A 21322-nucleotide genomic window follows, 5' to 3' on the forward strand; every position below is an offset into this window, starting at 1 on the left:
GAAAAGACTTAATTAAGAAACGAAATTGGATTTTTTTCTCTATATGAAGAGATCCACTTGTCAGAGGAGAAAGAGGAGGAAAATACCCAGAGCACTGAGCCATCACCAGCTACAGAAAATGAAAGGTAAAGATGATTCATTGTTGTCGTTTGAAATAAAATGAATGAAGGCTCTAATTCAATGGTTCTCACTTTTTTTTTTTTTTTTGGCCATGCACCATTTCACTATACTAGCAATCCTAGATTCCTGGAAAGGTGTATTTTGAATAATCTTAGCAACAGATAGGATTGTAGTTGATAGAATTAGAGACTATTATTTTCCAAATGGTAATTCATATGTATACAGAAATTATGTATGATAAATTCGTAAAGCTACTAAGTCTGCGGGCGTAACCAGCCCCGTTTCACGGGCAGAACCAGCTCTGTTTTAGGGAATCCCTTCTCACCCCCACCCCCTTCGGAGGGGGAGGGGAAGGTAGAATGTAACACCATTATAAACCATCTTGGGGGCTCCCTACTAAAATCCTGCCAAGTTTCATGCCCATAGGACCAGCTGTTTGGCCGTGATTGAATGACAGACGGACAGACATGACGCCCACCAAGCTATCAGTGAAAGAGCCTAGCATTACCTAACGGTAGTGCGGACCGATGCACACTGCTTTTTATGTGGCCCTAGAGCCAGTGTGAGCCTGCCAATCTGTGGTTACATTTCCCCCTCCCCCCTGAAACTCTAAAATTCTCCCCTAGGGGGGGAATGTCCCCACAGGTTGAAAACCATTGCTGTAATTAATCCATTTGCATCCACCGGCGGCCACTATTGCAATGGAACATTTCTTTATTTCCCCGGTAGGATGGTCGTGCCATCAATGCACCTCACGCGGAGCACTGTAGGCATTACTTGATGGTCTTCGGAGCTTCCCTTACCCCCTTTCATTCCCTTTACTGTACCTCCGTTCTTATTCTCTTTCGTCTTACTTTCCACCCTCTCCTAACAATTGTTTACACATTTAATTGCGTTTTTACTCTCATTCTCCGTTTCAGCGCTGAATGACCTCATAGTTCCCCGCGCTTGGCCTTTGTCCTAAAATTTATACTCCAGTTCCAGTTTCTTTATCCTAAAACACCTCTCCTTGTATTTTAATTGTATATTCATATTAATTCATTTAGTGATGTATTTATGTATATTTTTTTTCTTTTGCAGTAATTGATTTCATATTTCAGTATTTCCTCTGTCCTTCTGTAACTCCCTTCAAGTGAACATCACACTATTCTTAGAAAAGCTTGAATTTCAAATCGTTGTTCCTTTTAATATAATTGCAAAGGGGTTACGAGGAACGATTCTCATAGATAATTGCCTGGGAATTACGATAAGATTAATTTTATACAAAGAAATCGAGAAAAATAATAGCAGCGACGTCACCGCCATCCTACTGACTGGAAAAAAAAAATATCCCATCAGAAAATACGAAAAAAGCAAGTTGATAATTCTATCACGTCCATTACATTTTTCTTTTCCCCCTTGAGTCCTCGAAGTTAAGGTCCAGGTATGAAAAATCCTAATGCAGCCCACCCAAAAAGAATATAACAAAGCAGTCAGAAGTTAAGGGAGTTCGTCAATTTAAAGAGGCAAAGTTAACCTTTGTGTAATGATGACGAAGAATACTGTAGAGTTTTACTTTCATTCACTTTTTATCACATCACCGTTATTCATATACATGCATTAAGCTGCAAATGTCCTCTAATATCCAATTCGCTATTCCTCGGAATTGATATATTTTCATATATATTAACCGAAGGGGAATTTTTTAGTTGATAATGATCTCGTCCTCTCATGGATTCGAACCAGTGCACAGGAGTTCAGTGGCCGAGTCGTTAAAGACGTCACTGAAGTCCTGATTTCTCCTCTGTGCACTGGTTTGAATCTACGAGAGGACGAAATTATCATCAACTAAAAAATTCCCCATTGGTTAACGTCTATGAAAATATATTAATTTCGAGGTAGAGCGAATTGGATATTAAAGGACATTTGTAGCTTAATGTATATATATATATATATATATATATATATATATATATATATATATATATATATATCGACTCACATTGGAAGGAACTAACCGCGGCCTCCCAAGCGAAAGGCCAAAATGGTACCGACTGAACCTACCGTCTTTGCCTGTCGTTCGGAGGACGACCAAGGTTCGATCCCGATGTGAGACAGAAATATTTTTCTGTGATACGTGCCCATGTGTTCATTATTTACATATACATATGTGTGTGTGCGTATTCGTATTTTATGTCTTCATAAGTATATATGTTCTGTGTATAGCATCCATTTGCACTGCTTTGCAAAGTCCAGCTGGCACAAAGACTAACCCCATTTACCGTGTCCCATTACTTACTGAATGAATTGTCCTCTCTATCAAAGGGGTAGATCTTCGCCCGCTCAGACTTGGCAAAATATGAGAATCTGGTGTCAAATGGCGACCTGCCTAATTAAAATAAGTAAAAGAAATAAATAAACTACCCAAAAGTGTCAAGATACTTGAGCCCTATATTTTCACAGAAGCATTTCCCGAAACATGGGATGAAAGGAGAATTTTTCATAAAAGTTGAGAGAGAGAGAGAGAGAGAGAGAGAGTTACAAGGAGTTACAAGGATTATGATGTCTCAAAGACTTGTTAGTCCATCCGAGGAGACATCGTGTGCTCACTTATCTCTAGGAGCAGGTTTTACTGATCATTCACAGTGTCCTAATGATAGTTTAGCTTTCTTTTAAACTCTTCCACACTGTTGCTGTTGACAACTTCTGGTGGCAGTTTATTCCATGTGTCACATATATCTTATGTAAAGAAGTTCCCACATTGGGATGTGTTGTATCTCTTCAGTTCTGAGAGAGAGAGAGAGAGAGAGAGAGAGAGAGAGAGAGAGAGAGAGAGAATATGAAGTGGAAGAGCAATGGTAAATGAGAATTTGTCCTATGCCATATCCAATCATCTACAGAGGGAATAAGTAACTTTTTGTAATTAAGGCACTAATTATAATGGAACAAATTCATAAAAGCTTGAAATACACAATAAAAATCTTTTATTGTATATTTCACTGTTTACAAAAGCTTATATGCCTATTATTAATATATATTTCCATTCATTTAGTCGACCGCTGGAAATTTATATCTAAAACGTTATATATATGTGTATATATATATATAATATATATATATATATATATTATATATATATATATATATATATATATATATATATATATATATATATATATATTTTGGAATTCCTTTTTATTCAACATTTACCGTGATTCATATACGTGCATTAAGCTACAAATATCCTTTAATATCCAATTCGCTCTACCTCGGAATCAGTATATTTTCATATATGTTAACAGAATGGGAATTTCTTAGTTGATAATTATTTCGTCCTCTCGTGGATTCGAACCAGCGAACAGACGAGAAATCAGGACTTGAGTGACATTACCGACTTGGCTAATGTCACATGAAAATATATGAATTCCGAGGTAGAGCGAATTGGACATTAAAGGACATTTGTAGCCTAATGCATATTATATATCACCAGTTCTGTGTTTATTCAATTTATTACATTAAATCCATGAAACTTTTCTTCTCGGGTATTCTATTGAGGAATGAGGGATGTGTATTTCTGGTAATAGAAGTTCACTCTCGGCGTGGTTCGGAAGTTGCGTCAAGCCGTTGGTCCCGTTGCTGAATAACCACTGAATAACGCCATACAAAGAAACCACGAAACGTTTCTGATCAGTTTTATGTATATTTTTGCATTCAATAGAGATCTGTCAGATTCCCAATTGATTCCCGATCATCTTTGCCTGCCGAGAACAACCAGATTCGCTGAACAGCAGAAGCACCAGTATGTAGTTAATGTGGCGCACTGTCGAACTTCTCAGTTCCAGAGATCCTTTATTCCTCACACTCTGGACTGTGGAACAGTTTTCCTGTGGATAGTAATGCAGTGCATTACTATCCTAAAGTAATTCTCCTTGTATTTCATAATTGACTTATATTTTTATCTATATTTATTAATCTATATTTTCTAATAGCTGGCCTCTTCTTTCTGTATTTTCCGTAACCTTCTATAACTTCTTTGTAATGAACACCACTTTCCTGGAAGCTTAAGCTTAAACATTTCAAGTCGGTGTTCCCTGCGAGCTTGTTCCACATGAGTAGGGTCCATCATGAGAATATATATAATATATATATATATATATATATATATATATTATTATATATATATATATATATATATATGCAACACCCACTGTTATTTCATATCAGCGTTTTCTTTTCTTCTTCTTTCAACAGGGATGGCGGAACAGGAGCCAAAGAAAGAGGCTGAAAAACCTGCCAATCAGGAAGGAAACAGCGACGAGAAATCGGAAAAGGAAAAGAAATGTAAGTTTTTTTAGCTATAACACACTGGCATTAATTTATGATTATCCGTGAAATGGGTTATTAACGCGTTTAATTATGAAATTAAAAACTGGTGAAAGTGTATGTGTGTATATATATATATATATATATAGTTTATATATATATATATATAATATATATATATATATATATATGAAGTATATATGTATGTATGTATATATATGTGTGTACCTCCACCCATTTTACCTGTGTAAATAATCCATTTCACTACTTTTTGTTTGAGTAATCGTGTAATATGTAGTACCCTGTGGTAGGGGTGTAAGAGTACTACCATCGTAGGTTCTGCGGGTTGTAAAAGGCGACTAAAAGGACAGCTGCTGCCATGCAGTCGTACTTTTTAGTAAAAGGCTAGGCCCACCACAAATAACTGTGAAACTGCAGCCTTGCAGTCTTACTTTTTTTTTTTGGTCAAAGGCAAGGCCCACTGCCAATAACTGTTGAAACTGCTGCCTTGCAGGTGGACTTTTTGGTCAAAGGCTAGGCCCACTGCCAGTAAATGTGGTTGATGAAAGCAAGGGCATGCGGTTATAAAAACCCCATTGCCAAACAATAAACCATGCCTGATGTTTTAAAGAATATGAGTACGGCTATGGCGTCCCCTGTAAGCAACGAACGTCTGAATCCCCCTACTGGCGTGATAAATGGGCAAGGGGTACCGCACAGTTCACGACTGCAGCCAAAGAAGTTAGTGAAAGAGTGGAAGATTCAAGCAGGTATGTGGAACGTAGGTACTCCAACAGGAAAACTGAGGGAGATAGTAGATGTGATGGAGAGGAGGAAGATATATTTTTTATGTGTGCAGGAGACTAGGTGGAAAGGGAGTGGAACTAGAGAGAAAGGAAATGTGTATGAGATATATTACAGCAGGTCATGAGAGGGAAAAAATGGTGTTAGAATTATGGTAAGTAACAACTGGAAGGAAAACGTGGTTGAAGTAAAGAGAGTAAATGATAGGCTTTTAGATATTCCAATAATAATAGGGACAAGGTAGTAAATATAATATCAGCATACACTCCTCAGATGGGGTGCCAAGAGCAAGAGAAAGAATTATTTAGACAAGAGTTTGAGGCTGCCATTAGAACAGTGAAAGAGGAGGAGAAACTAATAAAAGGAGCTGATATGAATGGTAGGGTGGGAAAGAGAAGATATGGGTATGAGGAGGTACACAGAGGCCATGGGTTTTGAATTAGAAATGAAGATGGGCAGTATTTATTGGAGATGGCTCAGAGTTTTGAATTGGCCTGTATGAACACAGGCTTTCAAAAGTTAGATAAGTACTTGATAAGTTACCAAAGTGGATGAGTGCAGAGCCAAATAAATTATATCCTGGCTGGAGGAGCCGACAAAAGCGTTGTGACAAACTGCAAAGTGATGTTGGGAGCAGCGTGTGTTAAACAGCATAGGTTGGTAGTGATCGATTTTAAAATGAGAGGTAGGAAACCCAAGAAGGGAAAGAGCAGATCTAGAATTAAGATTTGGGACCATAAAGGAGAAAAGGGGGAGCAATTTAGGATGGCTGTGAGACAGAGATATCTGAAAAAGTGGAAAAGATCTGGGCAGACAAAAAGAAATATGTGAGGGGTAAACAGAGGAACTGGTGGGAAGAACCAACTGATATGGAGTGTCAAGAGGAGAAAGGTGGTGGTGGAATGGAGAGTTGCAAGAATCAATTAAAAGGAAATCTAAAGCATTAAAGGACTGGAAATTAAGGCACGCACAGAGTGCAGAGGTAAGGTACAGAGAAGAGGAAAGATAGGCGATAAGGAGGGTTGGTAAGGCTATTGGAAGGACAGCAGAGCAGTTGAATGAAAGACTAGGAACAAGAGAAGAAGAAAAGGATATCTAGAAGATTGCAAACTTGAGGAAAAGGCAGAGATAGGATGTGGGTAAATTGGATGTCATCAAGGATACTGATGGAAATATATTGTATAGGAATGAAAACATTAAGAAGAGATGGTGAGAGTATTTTGAACAACTGTTTTTGAAAATGAGAGAGAGGAGATGGGGGAAGCACAGAGGGTGGCGGGACCAGTGATGGAGAAATGAAGAATGGTAAATCACCAGGTCCATCAGAGTTCAAATTGAAATTATTAAATTACTAGGTACAGAGGGGGAGAAATGGGTGCTGGAGTTATTAAGAGCTATATGTGAAGTGGAGGGAAACTTTGAAGTTAGTGTTAGATTACACCAGGGGTCAACATTAAGCCCATTTTTGTTTGTGCTGGTCGTGGATGTGTTAAGTGAAGAGATCAGGAATGAAGAGCTGTGGGAGTTGTTGTTCGCTGATGATCTGGTGATTACTGCTGAAAATGAGGAGGACCTACAGAGAAAGGTTGGAGAGTGGCAAGAGTCTTAAGAGAGGGGTGGGTTAAAGGTAAATGTAAATAAGACAGAGGTTTTGCTGAGCAGTAGGGAAGCTAGAGACAGAATAATAATACAAGATAGAAGAGGCTCAATTATAAAGCAGGCAGAAAAATTCAAATACTTAGGATGTACTTTAAGTCAAGAGGGAGGGTGTTAGGCTGAAGTTGACAGTAGGATAAAAGCTGCATGGGGGAAGTGGAGAGAGAGGTGACTGAGCTGGTATGTGATAAGAAAATGGGCTCTAAGAAGAAAAGAGGAAGTAAAACTTGAGAGAACAGAGATGAGAATGCTGAGGTGGATCATGGGAATATCGCTGCTTGAGAGATTGGAAAAATGATAAAATAAGAAGGGCAGGCTTAGTAAAAATTACAGAGGTGATAAGAGAGTCACGATTGAGATGGTATGGGCATGTGTTGAGGATGGACGACGAGGAGAGAGTGAAGAGGGCTTGGGAAGAACTTGTTAGAGGAAGAAGATCGAGAAGGAGACAGAGAATTAGATGGTGAGATAAAGTGATGGAAGATATGGAGAGAAGAGGTTTGGTGGAGGATGATGCCTTTGATAGAAGACAGTTGAGGAGAAGACGCATCAGGCAACTGACCGCTTCATGTAGCGATAACGGTGAGAAAGAAGAAGTGTGATTAAATATGTAAATTATGTTTTTCATATTATTTTACTCATGTTTATATCGCTGGCTATAAAATTATTTAAATTCCAATGCCTATATTTTCATTTATCTACCATATGAACACACCCAGTTTTACTAACATAAACAAAACACCTTACAAGCTAATAGAAATGAAATACGAAATAGCGCGTAAAATCATCCTGGTATGAGAGCAATAAATAAAGCCTTAAAATTATGTACAGACAGTGGGATGCCCATCTCTCTTTATTGGGTTTCTCTGAAGTCAGCTTCCAAAGTACTCGGAAAAACGAAAATCTAATCTTCAGATGATGATCCGGTAATTTAGTTTGGCGCCAGGAACTCAATGTTCTTTGTCTGTTCTCACGGAAATAGAATTCAAAATCAAAGTAAAACCTTTATTAAGACGCTGCGACTTTCATTCCTTTTTACAGTACAGCCGTTCATATTCTCTTTCTTCCATCTTACTTCCCACTCTCTGCTAATAATTGATTCATAGTGCAACTGCTGTGAGGTATTCCTCCTGTTACACCTTTCAGACCTTTTATCTGTCAGCATTGAATGCCTCATGGATCCTAGCACTTGGGCCTTGTCCTAAATTCTATATTCTATTGTATTTTAGTGTAAACAAAGCTTACATTACATGTTGATTAGTTTCCATTGGTACAGATGACTACATTTGATCATGACTTCCATTGCGTTGTGGAATTTTTCCAAGTAAACATTCCCTCTGCATTTGTTGCCTTTACCTTCCCCATCTAATAGTCATCGTAACCTCTCTTGCAGCACCTTCTCACCTGGATGCTAATGAACAGGGGCGACTGGAGGCAGGTGACCATCCCCCGGTCGATACTGATCACATTGAACTCAAGCGACAACAGGTAATGTGACCTTAGGCATCGTTGCTAAAAGTGATTCGTCTTTAATCTGTACGCGTGATGCGGAGCAGATAAATACTTTATGTGACGTAGTTTTGAATTTGCTGTATATATATATATATATATATATATATATATATATATATATATATATATATATATATATATATATATATATATATACAGCAAATTCAAGACTACGTCACATAAAGTATTTATCTGCTTCGCATCACGCGTACAGATTAAAGACGAATCATATATATATATATATATATATATATATATATATATATATATATATATGTGTGTGTGTGTGTGTGTGTGTTTATTATTAAATATACATATTGCTCATATGTATATGTGTTTATACATGTATATATATTGAAGTAATAAAAGTCTACACCATTTTAAGATGTGTATTAAAAAATTCTTAAAAGACGGGAGCAATTTTTCAATACACATCTTACATCGTGTGGACTTTTATTACTTCAAATTATTCCAGTTACGTTATTGTGATTTTTTGAAATGTATATATATGTATATGTTTACAATTATATATGTGTATATAAATATGTATACATATATACATACATACACTCACACAACAACACACATTTGTCACAGACCCACATCTACTCCAGATTTATAATACAATATACAATATCACATAACCATATGCTTGATTCCTCTAAGCGGGGGAGAGACCTCATATGTTTCAAAGCACCACAGGACGTATACCTTTGTATAGGTTAACAAGGGCACATTCTGATTCCTTGAAATTTCCCAGAAAAATTGGTATTATATAAAGGGAAAAGCTTATTTTATTTATTCCCTGTTGAAGGGGAATGGGGAGTAGTGCCATCTGTGGACCTCGAGTGGTTCAAAGTAGGCATTACTTTTCGGCATCTAGCTGCATCCACTTTCTAGCCTTTTGCTTCTAACTCCTTTCCTCTTTCTTCGATCTTGCTGTCCATACTCTCTAACTATTACTTCTTAGCACGATTGTTGGGTCTCCTCCCATTTCCACATTTAGGTCCTTGTAATTCCAACCACTAAAGCTCCCTCTTTCCACTGTCTTCAGCGCTGAATTGTCGAAGGTTCCCCAGTGTCTGGCTTGATAGCCTAAATTTCATGAAATTAAGTCAGTATCTATTTTCAAATTGGCTCCAGGGAAAAACTTATCCAACGAGTGATGAAGTGGAGACGTTAGGAGTCTCGGTGTGGCTATGCAATTATATATATATATATATATATATATATATATATATATATATATCTATATATATTATATATATAGTATATATTATGCATTATGCTACAAATGTCATTTAATATCCAATTCGCTCTACATCGGAATTAATATACTTTCATGTATAATAACCGAAGGGAATTATTTAGTTGATAATAATTTCGTCCTCGCGTGGATCCGAACCAGCGGACAGAGGAGATATCAGAACTTCAGTGACTTACAAGTTATGAACTAAAAAAATTCCCCTTCGGTTAACATATATGATATACTAATTCCGAGGTAGAGCGAATTAGATTAAAGGACATTGTAGCTCGATATATATATATATATATATATATATATATATATATATATATATATATATATATAATATATATAATGTGTTTCGTGTGTATTCTGGTGTGACACTGTAAGATACAAGGATATAAGTTTTTTCTGGCAAGCGTACACAATTTTCTCTTTATGAACGCACAGAGTCCAATAAAATACTTCTTTGTGCACGTAAACACATCTTACAATACGAGAAAAGTCTGCCAGTATTTAAACTTCCATCCCACCAGCAAAAAAAAAAAAAAAAATGCTACAAGCAAAATAACAGTGCCAGTTAGGACGACATTTATTTCGTAACTTCATTAAAAGTTTTGGGAGCAGCGCACTGCCTCATCAGTGTAATTGTCTGGACTGATGAAATAGCGTGAGGGTTCTCCAGCTGTACTGAGTCAGAAATTGTACGTGTTCCACACACGGGGGATATTGTTCCACATGAGAGAGGCTCGCTCTCAAACTTCCTGCTTTATTCAAGGGAGGTTGGGGGTGGCCGGGGGGTGGGGGGGTTTGGGTGGAAGTTTCTACATAATTACTTGAGCGTGTGTTTGTTTGTCCGCGTACAAGTGTATATATATAACATTAGTATTTTATTTGTGTTGATGAAGTAACATCTGTGAATGCATCGAGGCACAATTCGAAGTATGCATATCTGCTGACGTCTGTAGCTTCCATTCTCACACTTCTTTCCCGTAGGGTAGCAGTGCCGTCAGTTCGCCTCATGCGGTGCTCTGTAGGCCTGGAGGCATTACTTAAGGTTCATTGCAGCATCCCTCAGGTCCCTAGCTAAACCCCTTTCATTCCGTTTACTGTACCCCCGTTCATATTCTCTGTCTTCCATCGCACTTTCCACCTTTTCTTAAAAGTACAAATGCCTTTCAGATCTCTTTACTGTCAATTTCCGTGTCAGCGCTGAATGACCTCAAAGGTCCCAGCGCTGAGGCCTTTGGTCTAAATTCTATGTTCTGTTCTTTACACTTCTTGACTGCCTCTCAGCTAAAACGATATTTTCCTGTTGGACTTGAAGACTGTAAATTCTGTTTTTTATGAGTTAGTTTTTAAAAGGATATTTCAAGAACGGTTGAATGGATTTGGATGAAACTTGTTAGACAGTTTCAGTAAGTAAATGTCTCGAATTTTTCTGCTTTGAGGTGGAATTGACTAAGTCAGCGAGGTGTGCTGTGCGTGGGTTGGTGATAGAGATAGGCTCTGCTTTGTGCTCATGTTTTGATCTGCACAGGGAGGGTAAAAAAAAGAAAAAAAAATGCCTTTACCAATTGCATTTTTCGTGATGTTTTCCAACCAGAGGCTTATCAGTTCAGGAACTGTACATTTTTCTCCAGTTCGTTTCCCTCAGTTTTTCCAGAAAAACAAATCAAAATTACATTCTCTCTCTCTCTCTCTCTCTCTCTCTCTCTCTCTCTCTCTCTCTCTCTCTCTCTCTCTCTTGCGTTAGAATTGATGTGCATTACGGAGCGCTAGATAATCCTGAGCTACTTCTTTCTTGTTCTAAATTAACATTTAAAAAAAAAATCATGATAGCACACAGATATAAAGCATGATTATTCGTTATCGTACATGTTCATTTTTCAAAGCATATATATATTTGGATTACATGTTTTTTTTTACACCTACTGTGTTCTAACCGCGTCTTCTTTACTTCATTCTTACTTTATTATGGGTTTTTTCCCCTAAGGGGACCTTACATATGTATACATATATATATATATATATATATATATATATATATATATATATATATGTACGTATGTATGAGTATGTATGTATGTATGTATGAATGTATTGTATATATATAGTTACTTCAATAAGATTGTCTCAATACTTACTGATTGGCTATTAATCGAAATATCTATTAGTATTAATATCAATGCGCGTGGAAAAATTGTTTTTTAATTGGCTTAAAATATTATTTTCTTAAAAGTCCTTCTGCTCGCTTTTGGTGTATAATTTATTCTTTCCGTAAGGTAACTTGAAGTGCAAGAATGTGTAGATAGCATCATTTGTTAAGAGGAAAGTAAAGAAATCTAACACACCTAGGCCTAGGGACAAAATAATTGCATAGGTGAATATTTGCTCGTAAGCCATCATTTTCGAAGTAGTTAAGAAACATATCATAAGCAATTTTATTTGTATGAAGATCCAAATATTCCTCTAACAAATATAAAATAAATTTTTTCAAGATGATTTTCAAGATAATTTCATAGTCGCTACTCATTGTAGACCTAAGTATGTTTAACCTTAAACCAGTTTGATATCGCACGTTGATATCAGTTGGCGCATTCTACTTTTGTATTTACAGGTTTACATTTTTTCAGCATTGAGGCATGAAAATAATCAGATAGAACCGTCTCGGATTATATGGAAGCATTATTTATGTTATGACAATTTTTTTCGTTTGTTTATTTAACAATTGAACTGAGGTTTGATGACTGACTTCGTTTTGGTCAAATGCATCAGCAGTAAGTGAACGAAAGTTTTGAAAATGTTTCGTAAGTGTTTTTTCTGAAATTTAGCGGCCTGTGACGTTTTCTTACAGTTTTGAAATATAAGACAGGTTTCACTCTTATGGAACATACTATGGCCTTATTGTATGCAATAATTGTGTTTTCTCAGTGAAATAATAAATAAATATGGAGTATGTTAGGTTGCCAGTTAGTGAATTTTGAACGAAATCCTATTCAGTCATGTAGCATCAGTTCCGAACATAGCTGTACACTTGATAAATTATTGTAAGTATTATTATTCATTAGGTATCTGAGAGTTAAACAAGAATGGCCCATTCGGAGACGTCAGAATTACTTGCGTTTCTCTCTCTCTCTCTCTCGCTCTCTCTCTCTCTCTCTCTCTCTCTCTCTCTCTCTCTCTCTCTGTTGTGGTGAACTCCATTTTCTAACATTTGGTTTTATTTGTTTAAATTGATAACTTTCATAGGTTCTGTTAGTTTAGATTTATTACTTTCAGGTTCTTCATTGCATATATTTTACCAGTTATTTACAATACTTATTTTTATGTGTTATATAATCATTAATAGAGATATTTAAGTTTGATCTAGTCATTTCGGCTGCCTCTTCGACTGCCTTATGAGCCTCTTCATAGGGATCCAACATATTTCTGTGTTTTGCCTATTATCATATAATAACTTATAGATTAATAACGATATAAATAAACCAGTTTCTCGATAATATTGAAGATGAAACTGAAGAGAGGAGAGAAACGAAGGAATGAACAGTTTATGATAAAAAAAAATCTATATCATTTCCCATGAAACAATACACGTTCACTTAATCTAGGGGCTCTCAAGCCTCACTTTGGCCCATTGCCACCGCACCAGATTATTTCTGGGAAGTAAAACGCAATAAAACTAAATATATATACAAAATAGAACTTTCGATTATTACGTCTTCCATTTTTGTTTTTATTGCGGCACTAAAGAAATCCTATAACCAGTTCGGTGAGTCACCCATATCACAGTAGCTTCTTCGCAAACTTTCGTTCCTCTTGGTAATTATTTGAGGGATATTAGATGGTTTATTTTTCTCTGATTATTATTATTAAGAGTGACGAAATTATTCGACGCAGATCTTCTGGATTTAATAGTTAATGTTTGCTCATTCCGATCTGATTAAAGGACTTTTTTTAAAAGGAAGACTTAGTAATCGAAAGTCTCCGTGGGGTGCCTTCCCGTCAGTTTACCTCGTGTATTGCACTGTAGGCATTAGTAAAGGTTCTTTGCGCAGCGTCCCCTTCTTAGGCCCCTAGCGGCAACCCCTTCCATTCCTTTACTGTAACTCCCGTCACACCCTCCAAACATTTTTACGGTCAGTTTCCGTTTCAGCGCTGAATGACCTAATAGGACCCAGCGCTTAGCCTTTAGCCTAAATTCTATAGTCTATATCCTGTTCTGGTAATCGAAAGTCACACATACACACACTATATATATATATATATATATATATATATATATATATATATATATATCTATATATATATATATATATATAGTTTTATTTTGGTTTACCTCCCAGAAATGGAGAGAATGTACCACCCTTTTTTTCTTCACAACACCTGCAGGAATACTCACGGTTTGCGTGACCACCTACCCGATTATTACCTTTTCTTTTCTCTCTCTCTCTCTCTCTCTCTCGAGATGCAGGTGAATCTGTTTCTTCCGTGCATTGTTTGTGTGTGTGTCTAAGATCTTATAAGAGAAATGTTTTTCTCAGAATGGAAGGAATAAAGGCTTAGATGACGTCAGTTATGACGTTTTGGGAACGTCATATCATTTCCATGTTGGCATGGATGCGTCATTTTCGGTTTTGTTTCGTCTCTCAAGTTGAAGGCTTGCATTGTTGCCTTGTTAGTATTTTATATTATAGATAGACTACATTCCCCTAGTTTATTCAGATTTATTTATATATATACCTTGCTTCATATATTTTAGGAAGACATGTAAATGCAATTTTGGAATATGAGAACTGCATGAAAATCCGCAACATTTTTTTTCCACCGGTGCGTATTTCACGACTATTGTATATTTAGTGCATTCGGAATATGTATAATGACTCGGTGCTTATGAATGGTGAAATACGCATTTGTACGCTTTTTTATTGCGTATTTAAGACGTGACAGTTGTTTACGGTGAAACTTTTTTTTTAGACGTAATTACTGCTGATCGCTTTCCCGGTCATATATATCATATATATACTATATATATATATATATATATATATATATGTATATATATATATATCTATATATATATATATATATAGATAGATATATAGATTATATATATATAATTTATATATAGTATATAATATATATTATCATATCTATATATATCTATCGGGTATATAGAGTATTATAGATATAGAGTAGCTAAGATAATAATAGATATATTTCAATATTAATATATATTTATAATATATTATATAATATATATATATAATAATATATATATTATAATAGGTTACACCGTACAAACACATATGTATGGGCTTGTATATTCGTATTAAGACGGATATATGCTTAATAATATAATTGCCCCAATGAAATAATGATAGCGCCTCAGTGGCATGGTCGGTTTGGCCCTGGCCTGCCACTTCGGTGGCCACGAGTTCAATTCTCGGGCATTCCACTGAGGGGTCAGAGATGTTTATTTCTGGTGATAGAAGTTCACTCTCGACGTGGTTCGGAAGCCACGTAAAGCCGTTGGTCCCGTTGCTTAATAATCCGTGATTCCATGCAACGTCAAAACACCATACAATCAAACATTGAAATAATGACCTTCCAATAAAAATGTAGTTTGTTTTCTACCAGTCATCCCCGAAGGTAATTCAAAAGTTCACGATGAAAACCTAAATAAAAAAAAATAAAAGATAAGTTACTCTGAGATCACATACAAGGCTTTCCTTAGAAAAATAAGGGAAGGAATTCGTCACGTACCAGAGATTGAAAAGATTCGAGAAGTGATCTTGGTGGGAAGCAGCCCGTTGAAGACGACAGTGAAAAAAAAGAGGTTTGTTTAAAAAAAAAAAAATGTTGACATTCGTGCCTCTCCAAAGAGGTTAGAAAAATCAGTGGTAGTATTCCATGCCTTCTTACAAAAAAAAAAAAAATAAGAAGCTTCTAAGCCGTTTAATGGAGCTCCTATATAAAATGTAAGAAGGCTTTTGTAAAGAGGTGGGGGGGGGGGGGGGGAGCCTCCCTCTAACGTCGACCTTCCCAAAAGATTTTTTAATAAATTAATTTTAGGGTCTTATTCTTGTCAAGCTAACTTTTGGTTCACATGTGATATTTCATCTGATTTTTCTCTGGGGAGGGGGTGGGGGGAATGGGGTTGGTACCGTCAGTGCACCTTGTAGGAATTACTTAAGGTTCTTCACAGCGTCCCTTCGGCCCCTAGCGGCAACCCCTTTCATTCCTTTTACTGTACCTCCGTTCGTATTCTCTTTCTTCTTACTCTCCTCCATCCTCTCCTAACAGTTGATGAATAGTGCAACAGCGAGTTTTTCCACCCTTTACACCTTTTTACAATCAATTATTGCAGTTTCAGCGCTGAATGACCTAATAGGTCCCAACCCTTCTACTCTGTTCTATGCAGTAAATTGTTCGGAATTTCGTCAGAGAATCTCGCTTCAAAATTCGGCAGAAAAAGATAAGATGTTTGTCTTTGGCCATCCCAGGCCTTCCCTTTATCGAACCCCGTTCTCACACTTGGTATCTTTGTATCCTCCAGAAAGACACCCAGAGAGTCTTTTCTTGTTTTCTTGTTCCTCTTCCTCGGTTCCTCCGCGAAAAATGAGAGAGTGAGAAGACGTAAAAGCTCGTTTTAATCCATATTTTAAAGAATGGTGTTAGATGCTTAATGAAGGCCTTTGCTGCTAGCAGGATGCCATTTACCTCCACTTTATTGGGGATTCTGGATTCTTTCTCTTCTTACGTTATGTAGATGCTGTAGGGCGTATTTCAGTAATGAAAGTAATTCATACACTTTATGATGGGCTTTGCAGTTTAATGAACACTAATATGCAATGCAAAAGAATATATATATATATATAGATATATATATATATATACATATATATATATATATATATATATGTATAAAGGTTTTTGCCACGAAGGAAAAAAATGAAAAAGCGAGATAGCCAAGCACTTTTGGTCTAGTGCGACCCTTTACTCATGCACAACTGATCTTACAGAAGAAAAACATAGTAAAAGTAGGCTTAATATCCAAACTGACATTACAAGATTAGCAATAAGGTCGATTTCACTCTACAGAAACGAGGAAACGCCTGAGGGCAGGATAAGCGAATTTTAAGCCGCCACATCTTGGAGGATACACACGTGGTCAACAGATGATTCATCCAGGAAACAATACATTTTTTAAAAAAAGCAAGGAGGCATATACAACTTATTACCATGAAATTTACCAAAATATTCCCCCAAAAAAATTTATGAAAAGACGAAAAAAAGAATATAAATATATTGAGCAAGAGAGAGAGAGAAGAGAGAGAGAGAGAGAGAGAGAGAGAGAGAGTAACTATATACATGTGGGACTAATTTATTAGTAGTTCATTTATTTTAAGGTCCTTCATAAACATTTTACAAATATACGGGTCCAAATGGTGCAATCCCAGACTAAGATTTAGGTTGTTTTTATTAGTGATTTGTATAATTGCTGATTCCAGTAAATTTCTTGAAACATAATCATTAGATCTAGCAATTACCGAGGTATCACCCCAATTAATACAATGAGATTTTTCACTCGGATAAACAGTGCATTTGAAGTGTGGGCTGTTTTAACTGAATACATATGCTGCTTAATACATACACATAAATTTTTACTTGACTTTCCAACGTAAAAAGATTGGCAATCCTTACAAGGAATTTTGTAAATGATGTTGTTATTTGTTTCAGGACTATTCTTAATTAGCATATCTTTAATGGTATTGTTATAAGAGAACACTACATTAACATTAAACGATTTAAATATTGATTTTATGGTTTCAAATACACGAAAGTAAAGCAAGCTAAGTACATTTTTAGGCATTTTTTTTTCATTACTAGCAACACTATAAAACTTTTTGTGAACTTTTTGATAACATAAATCAATTATATGAGGTGGGTAGCAGAGATCGTTTCCTATCTTTTTTATGTATTCTATTTCTTGGTCAAGATATTTTTTATGTATTCTATTTCTTGGTCAAGATATTGTGGACTCGTGATACGCAAAGCACGTGGGAACATAGAGGAAAAAATTGAAATTTTAACATTAAGATGGTGGCCAGAATAAAAATGTACATATGTTAAATTATTTGTGGGTTTTCTATAAATACTGAATTTACATTGGAAAGATTCTCTAAGAAAGGGATGACATTGTTATTTTCAATTTCAACAGTGAATTTTATGGATGGCACTAAATTATTCAATTTAGACAATAAATCATTCACATCGATACCTGTTGGTATTAAATGATTTATTTGGATAATAAGCCTACTTTGACTATGTTTTTCCTTTGTAAGATCAGTTGTGCCTGAATAAAGGGTCGCACTAGACCGAAAGTGCTTGGCTATCTCGCTTTTTCATTTATTTCCTTCGTGGCAAAAACCTTTATTTATACATAGCATCATGTCTTATATACTTCGTGATCAAGTTATTCATATATATATATATATATATATATATATATATATATATATATATATATATATATATATATATATAATATGAATGATTTTTTATCACATCGCCTTGATTTATATACAAGCATCAAGCTACAAGTGTCGTTTAATATCGAAATCGTCTACCTCGGAAATAATATATTTACGTACTATATGCTTAGCAAAGGGGAATTATAGTTGATAGGATCCAAGGCCAATACAGATAGGATCGAACCGCCGAAAACGAGAGCTCGCGACTTCCAGTGGACACCTATCTCCGAGGTAGAGGGAATTAAGTATATAAACGATATTTGTTGATAAATATATATGAAGAGAGAGTATGTGGACGCTCGTCTGTGGTAATATATCCGGTTACTCTCATGCATTTTCATTATAACCTCACGTAGATATAAACAGCTTCTACTACAAGTTTCTGATCGTGAGACTTGGTAGTGCCGTAGCATCTTCTTCCTGTTTATTCGCTACCACGAGAAAAACCGAAATCTTTTCTGAATTTCCACGATGCCAATTTGTAAGGAAGGGTTTTGTACCGGGGCGTTTCCAGGGATACCTTGATGAGTGACGAAAATTGACACAAGGGGAGTTGTAATGAATTCATTATACAATAATCTAAATATCTAAACAATTTTAGTACCGTTTGGTATGGAATTAGTCGTTACATGACATAAAGATTTGATGCAGTATTATGTCAGTAAAGACACTCTCCTAACTGCTCATTCTGATTGTACCTAGAACAGAACATACTAAGAATCCTCTGGGTTAAATTGTTCATTTCTTACTGGTTTAAATTCAGTGTTTTACATATTATAATTTTATATATTAATTTGTTAATTTTTTTTTCTTTTTTCTTTCTGTATATCCTTTTACCTTCCGTTACTTCTTCCTATGAACACCATTTCCTTTGGAAGCCGGAATTTCAAGTCAATGGCCCCTTTGGTAGGATTGTTCCATGTGAATAGGGTTCATCGTCTGAATAACAATAATTATAATAATAAGATCGGTTGTCGCGAGTTCGATTATCGGGCATTCCACTGAGGCGTCAGAGATGTGTATTTCTGGTGATAGTAGAAGTTCACTCTCGACGTGGTTCGGAAGTCATTTAAAGCCGTTGGTCCCGTTGCTGAATAACCACTGGTTCCATGCAACGAAAAAACAAACAAACAAACAAATATAATAATAATAATAATAATAATAATAATAATGTTGAAAGTGTAGTTCCGTGAAATCAGATAGTAGTAGGACAACAGACGGAGCGTTCGCTCTTGTCAATTTCATGTTTTGTACCGTAATTCCACTCGTATTTCCCCCACCCTTCTCCCTAAGTAAGATTTGATGAAGAATCCTACCTTTCCTCAGCTGTCCCAAATCAGATTCCGGGCTTTGTGGCCAAGAAATGATTCTCTGTAGCTGAATTGGAATAAAGCCCGAAATTCAACAAGGATCATAATCAAGATGTCCAGGAGGCGGAAGAGCCTGGAACGTCTACAAAAGCCCTTTGAAGTCGCCGAGGTTTGAAGATCTAAGGCTGAGTTTTCAAAGGCTGCTTTATTTTTCATCCATTTTCCATGCGAGAAGGACCTTTCTTCCTTTCTCTTCACATGTCTTTCTTCAACTTCTTGGCAGCGCCTTAGCGGCGTGGATGGTATGGTATTAGCGTCCTACTTCGGTGGTCGCTGGTTCGATTCTCGGCCATTCCATCGAGGAATGAGAGATGTGTATTTCTACTGATAGAAGTTCACTCTCGACGTGGTTTGGAAGTCACGTAAAACCGTCGTTCCCGTTGCTGAATAACCACTGGTTCCAAGCAACGTAAATGCACCATACAAACCAAAAGAAAAAAAAAAAATTCTTCAACTTCTGTGTGTGAGTGTGTGTTTCTTTTTCTACCAAGGAAAGATAGTTTTTTTTCTAGCAAGAACACATAGATAAATGAGAAGCATTACATTTTTTAAAATCTTGAATTCATGTATCGAGTTTTTTTTTTTCTCAAGTTTTTGTACATAAAATAAATAAGCGTTTTTTACACAAAACCTTACCTTTCAGGTAGGTTACCAGCTCACTAGAGAGTCTTTTTCGATTTGGTGGCATTCCACCATAGTTTCCAATGCGACAGTGGCTGGGAACCATGTTACTACTTACTATTATTCTCTCTCTCTCTCTCTCTCTCTCTCTCTCTCTCTCTCTCTCTCTCTCTCTCTCTCTCTCTCTCTCTCTTGTTAATCACTAATTGTTGCATTAAAATTATGGAATTACTCATGAACTTCTTCAGCAATCTTCCCCTAAATATTTTGGAAAAAGTAGAAATACCAACGAATTATCTTACCAAATAGAAATAAACATGATTGATTATAAATACTGAAATGAATTGCAAAGTATGATCAGTGAAACAACAGACTCAATAACCAATAATAATAAGTAAAACAGACCAAATACAATGAATTACAGATTGTCATCCATATTCAGACAAGGGTAGGAACTTGTTGTAGGTCATGATATGTCACAATTGAGGCATGAGAACATTGGTTCAATCGTCCCTGTTTTGACGAACTGACGCATACCTCTTTTTTTTCCGGTCAAAGTGACTCAGTATTTTATACTCTGTAACATATCAAAACTTCGGCTGTCTGTGTTGTCACATTTTCAAACCAAATTTCCTCAGAAGATGACCTGATTGGAAGCTATGAATATTATCTAAATCTTTAAAGCCATTTCTCAGGACGAAGAAAAGATGGCTTTCGCCCGTTCGCCAAATTAAGGGACGAAATGGTCCACTTGAGCGAAAAGCATCTGTATGTGGCAGCTACAAATTGCAACACGGATGCTCCAAGGAGTTAACAAAGCATATTTCAGAAAGGTAATTTTTAGCGCCCCATAACATCTTAAACTCGTGTGTTAAAAGCCGTTTTTCTTAAAAATAAACTGCATCCTCTAATATTCCAACTTTGCAAAAATACTGTCCTTTAAATAATGGGCGAACCCTCTGGCAAAGACGAACCCAGTATCAATCTTGTCCTCTTGTTTTTAATTCCATGTGGCTTTTGACAATGAAATATACGTAGATTCTCTCTCTCTCTCTCTCTCTCTCTCTCTCTCTCTCTCTCGTTACATATTACAAGCATCACTGGATAATTAGGTTTCTCATATGCATTCTGTCTTGCACAACAAATTATAAATG

At 36.1% G+C, this 21322-nt stretch overlaps 1 protein-coding gene across 1 annotated transcript in view; it reads left to right on the plus strand.

Moving 5' to 3' along the window:
* LOC135219155 (uncharacterized) overlaps positions 1-21322 on the plus strand; it is a 282095-nt gene that overhangs the window by 235627 nt on the left and 25146 nt on the right. Inside the window, exons 5-6 of the mRNA XM_064255677.1 lie at positions 4351-4440; positions 8276-8370. Coding sequence (XP_064111747.1) covers positions 4351-4440; positions 8276-8370 — 185 coding nt within the window. The remainder of the gene's footprint in view (positions 1-4350; positions 4441-8275; positions 8371-21322) is intronic.

This window comes from Macrobrachium nipponense, chromosome 1, assembly GCF_015104395.2.
Source record: "Macrobrachium nipponense isolate FS-2020 chromosome 1, ASM1510439v2, whole genome shotgun sequence".
NCBI classification, from domain to species: Eukaryota; Metazoa; Arthropoda; class Malacostraca; order Decapoda; family Palaemonidae; genus Macrobrachium; species Macrobrachium nipponense.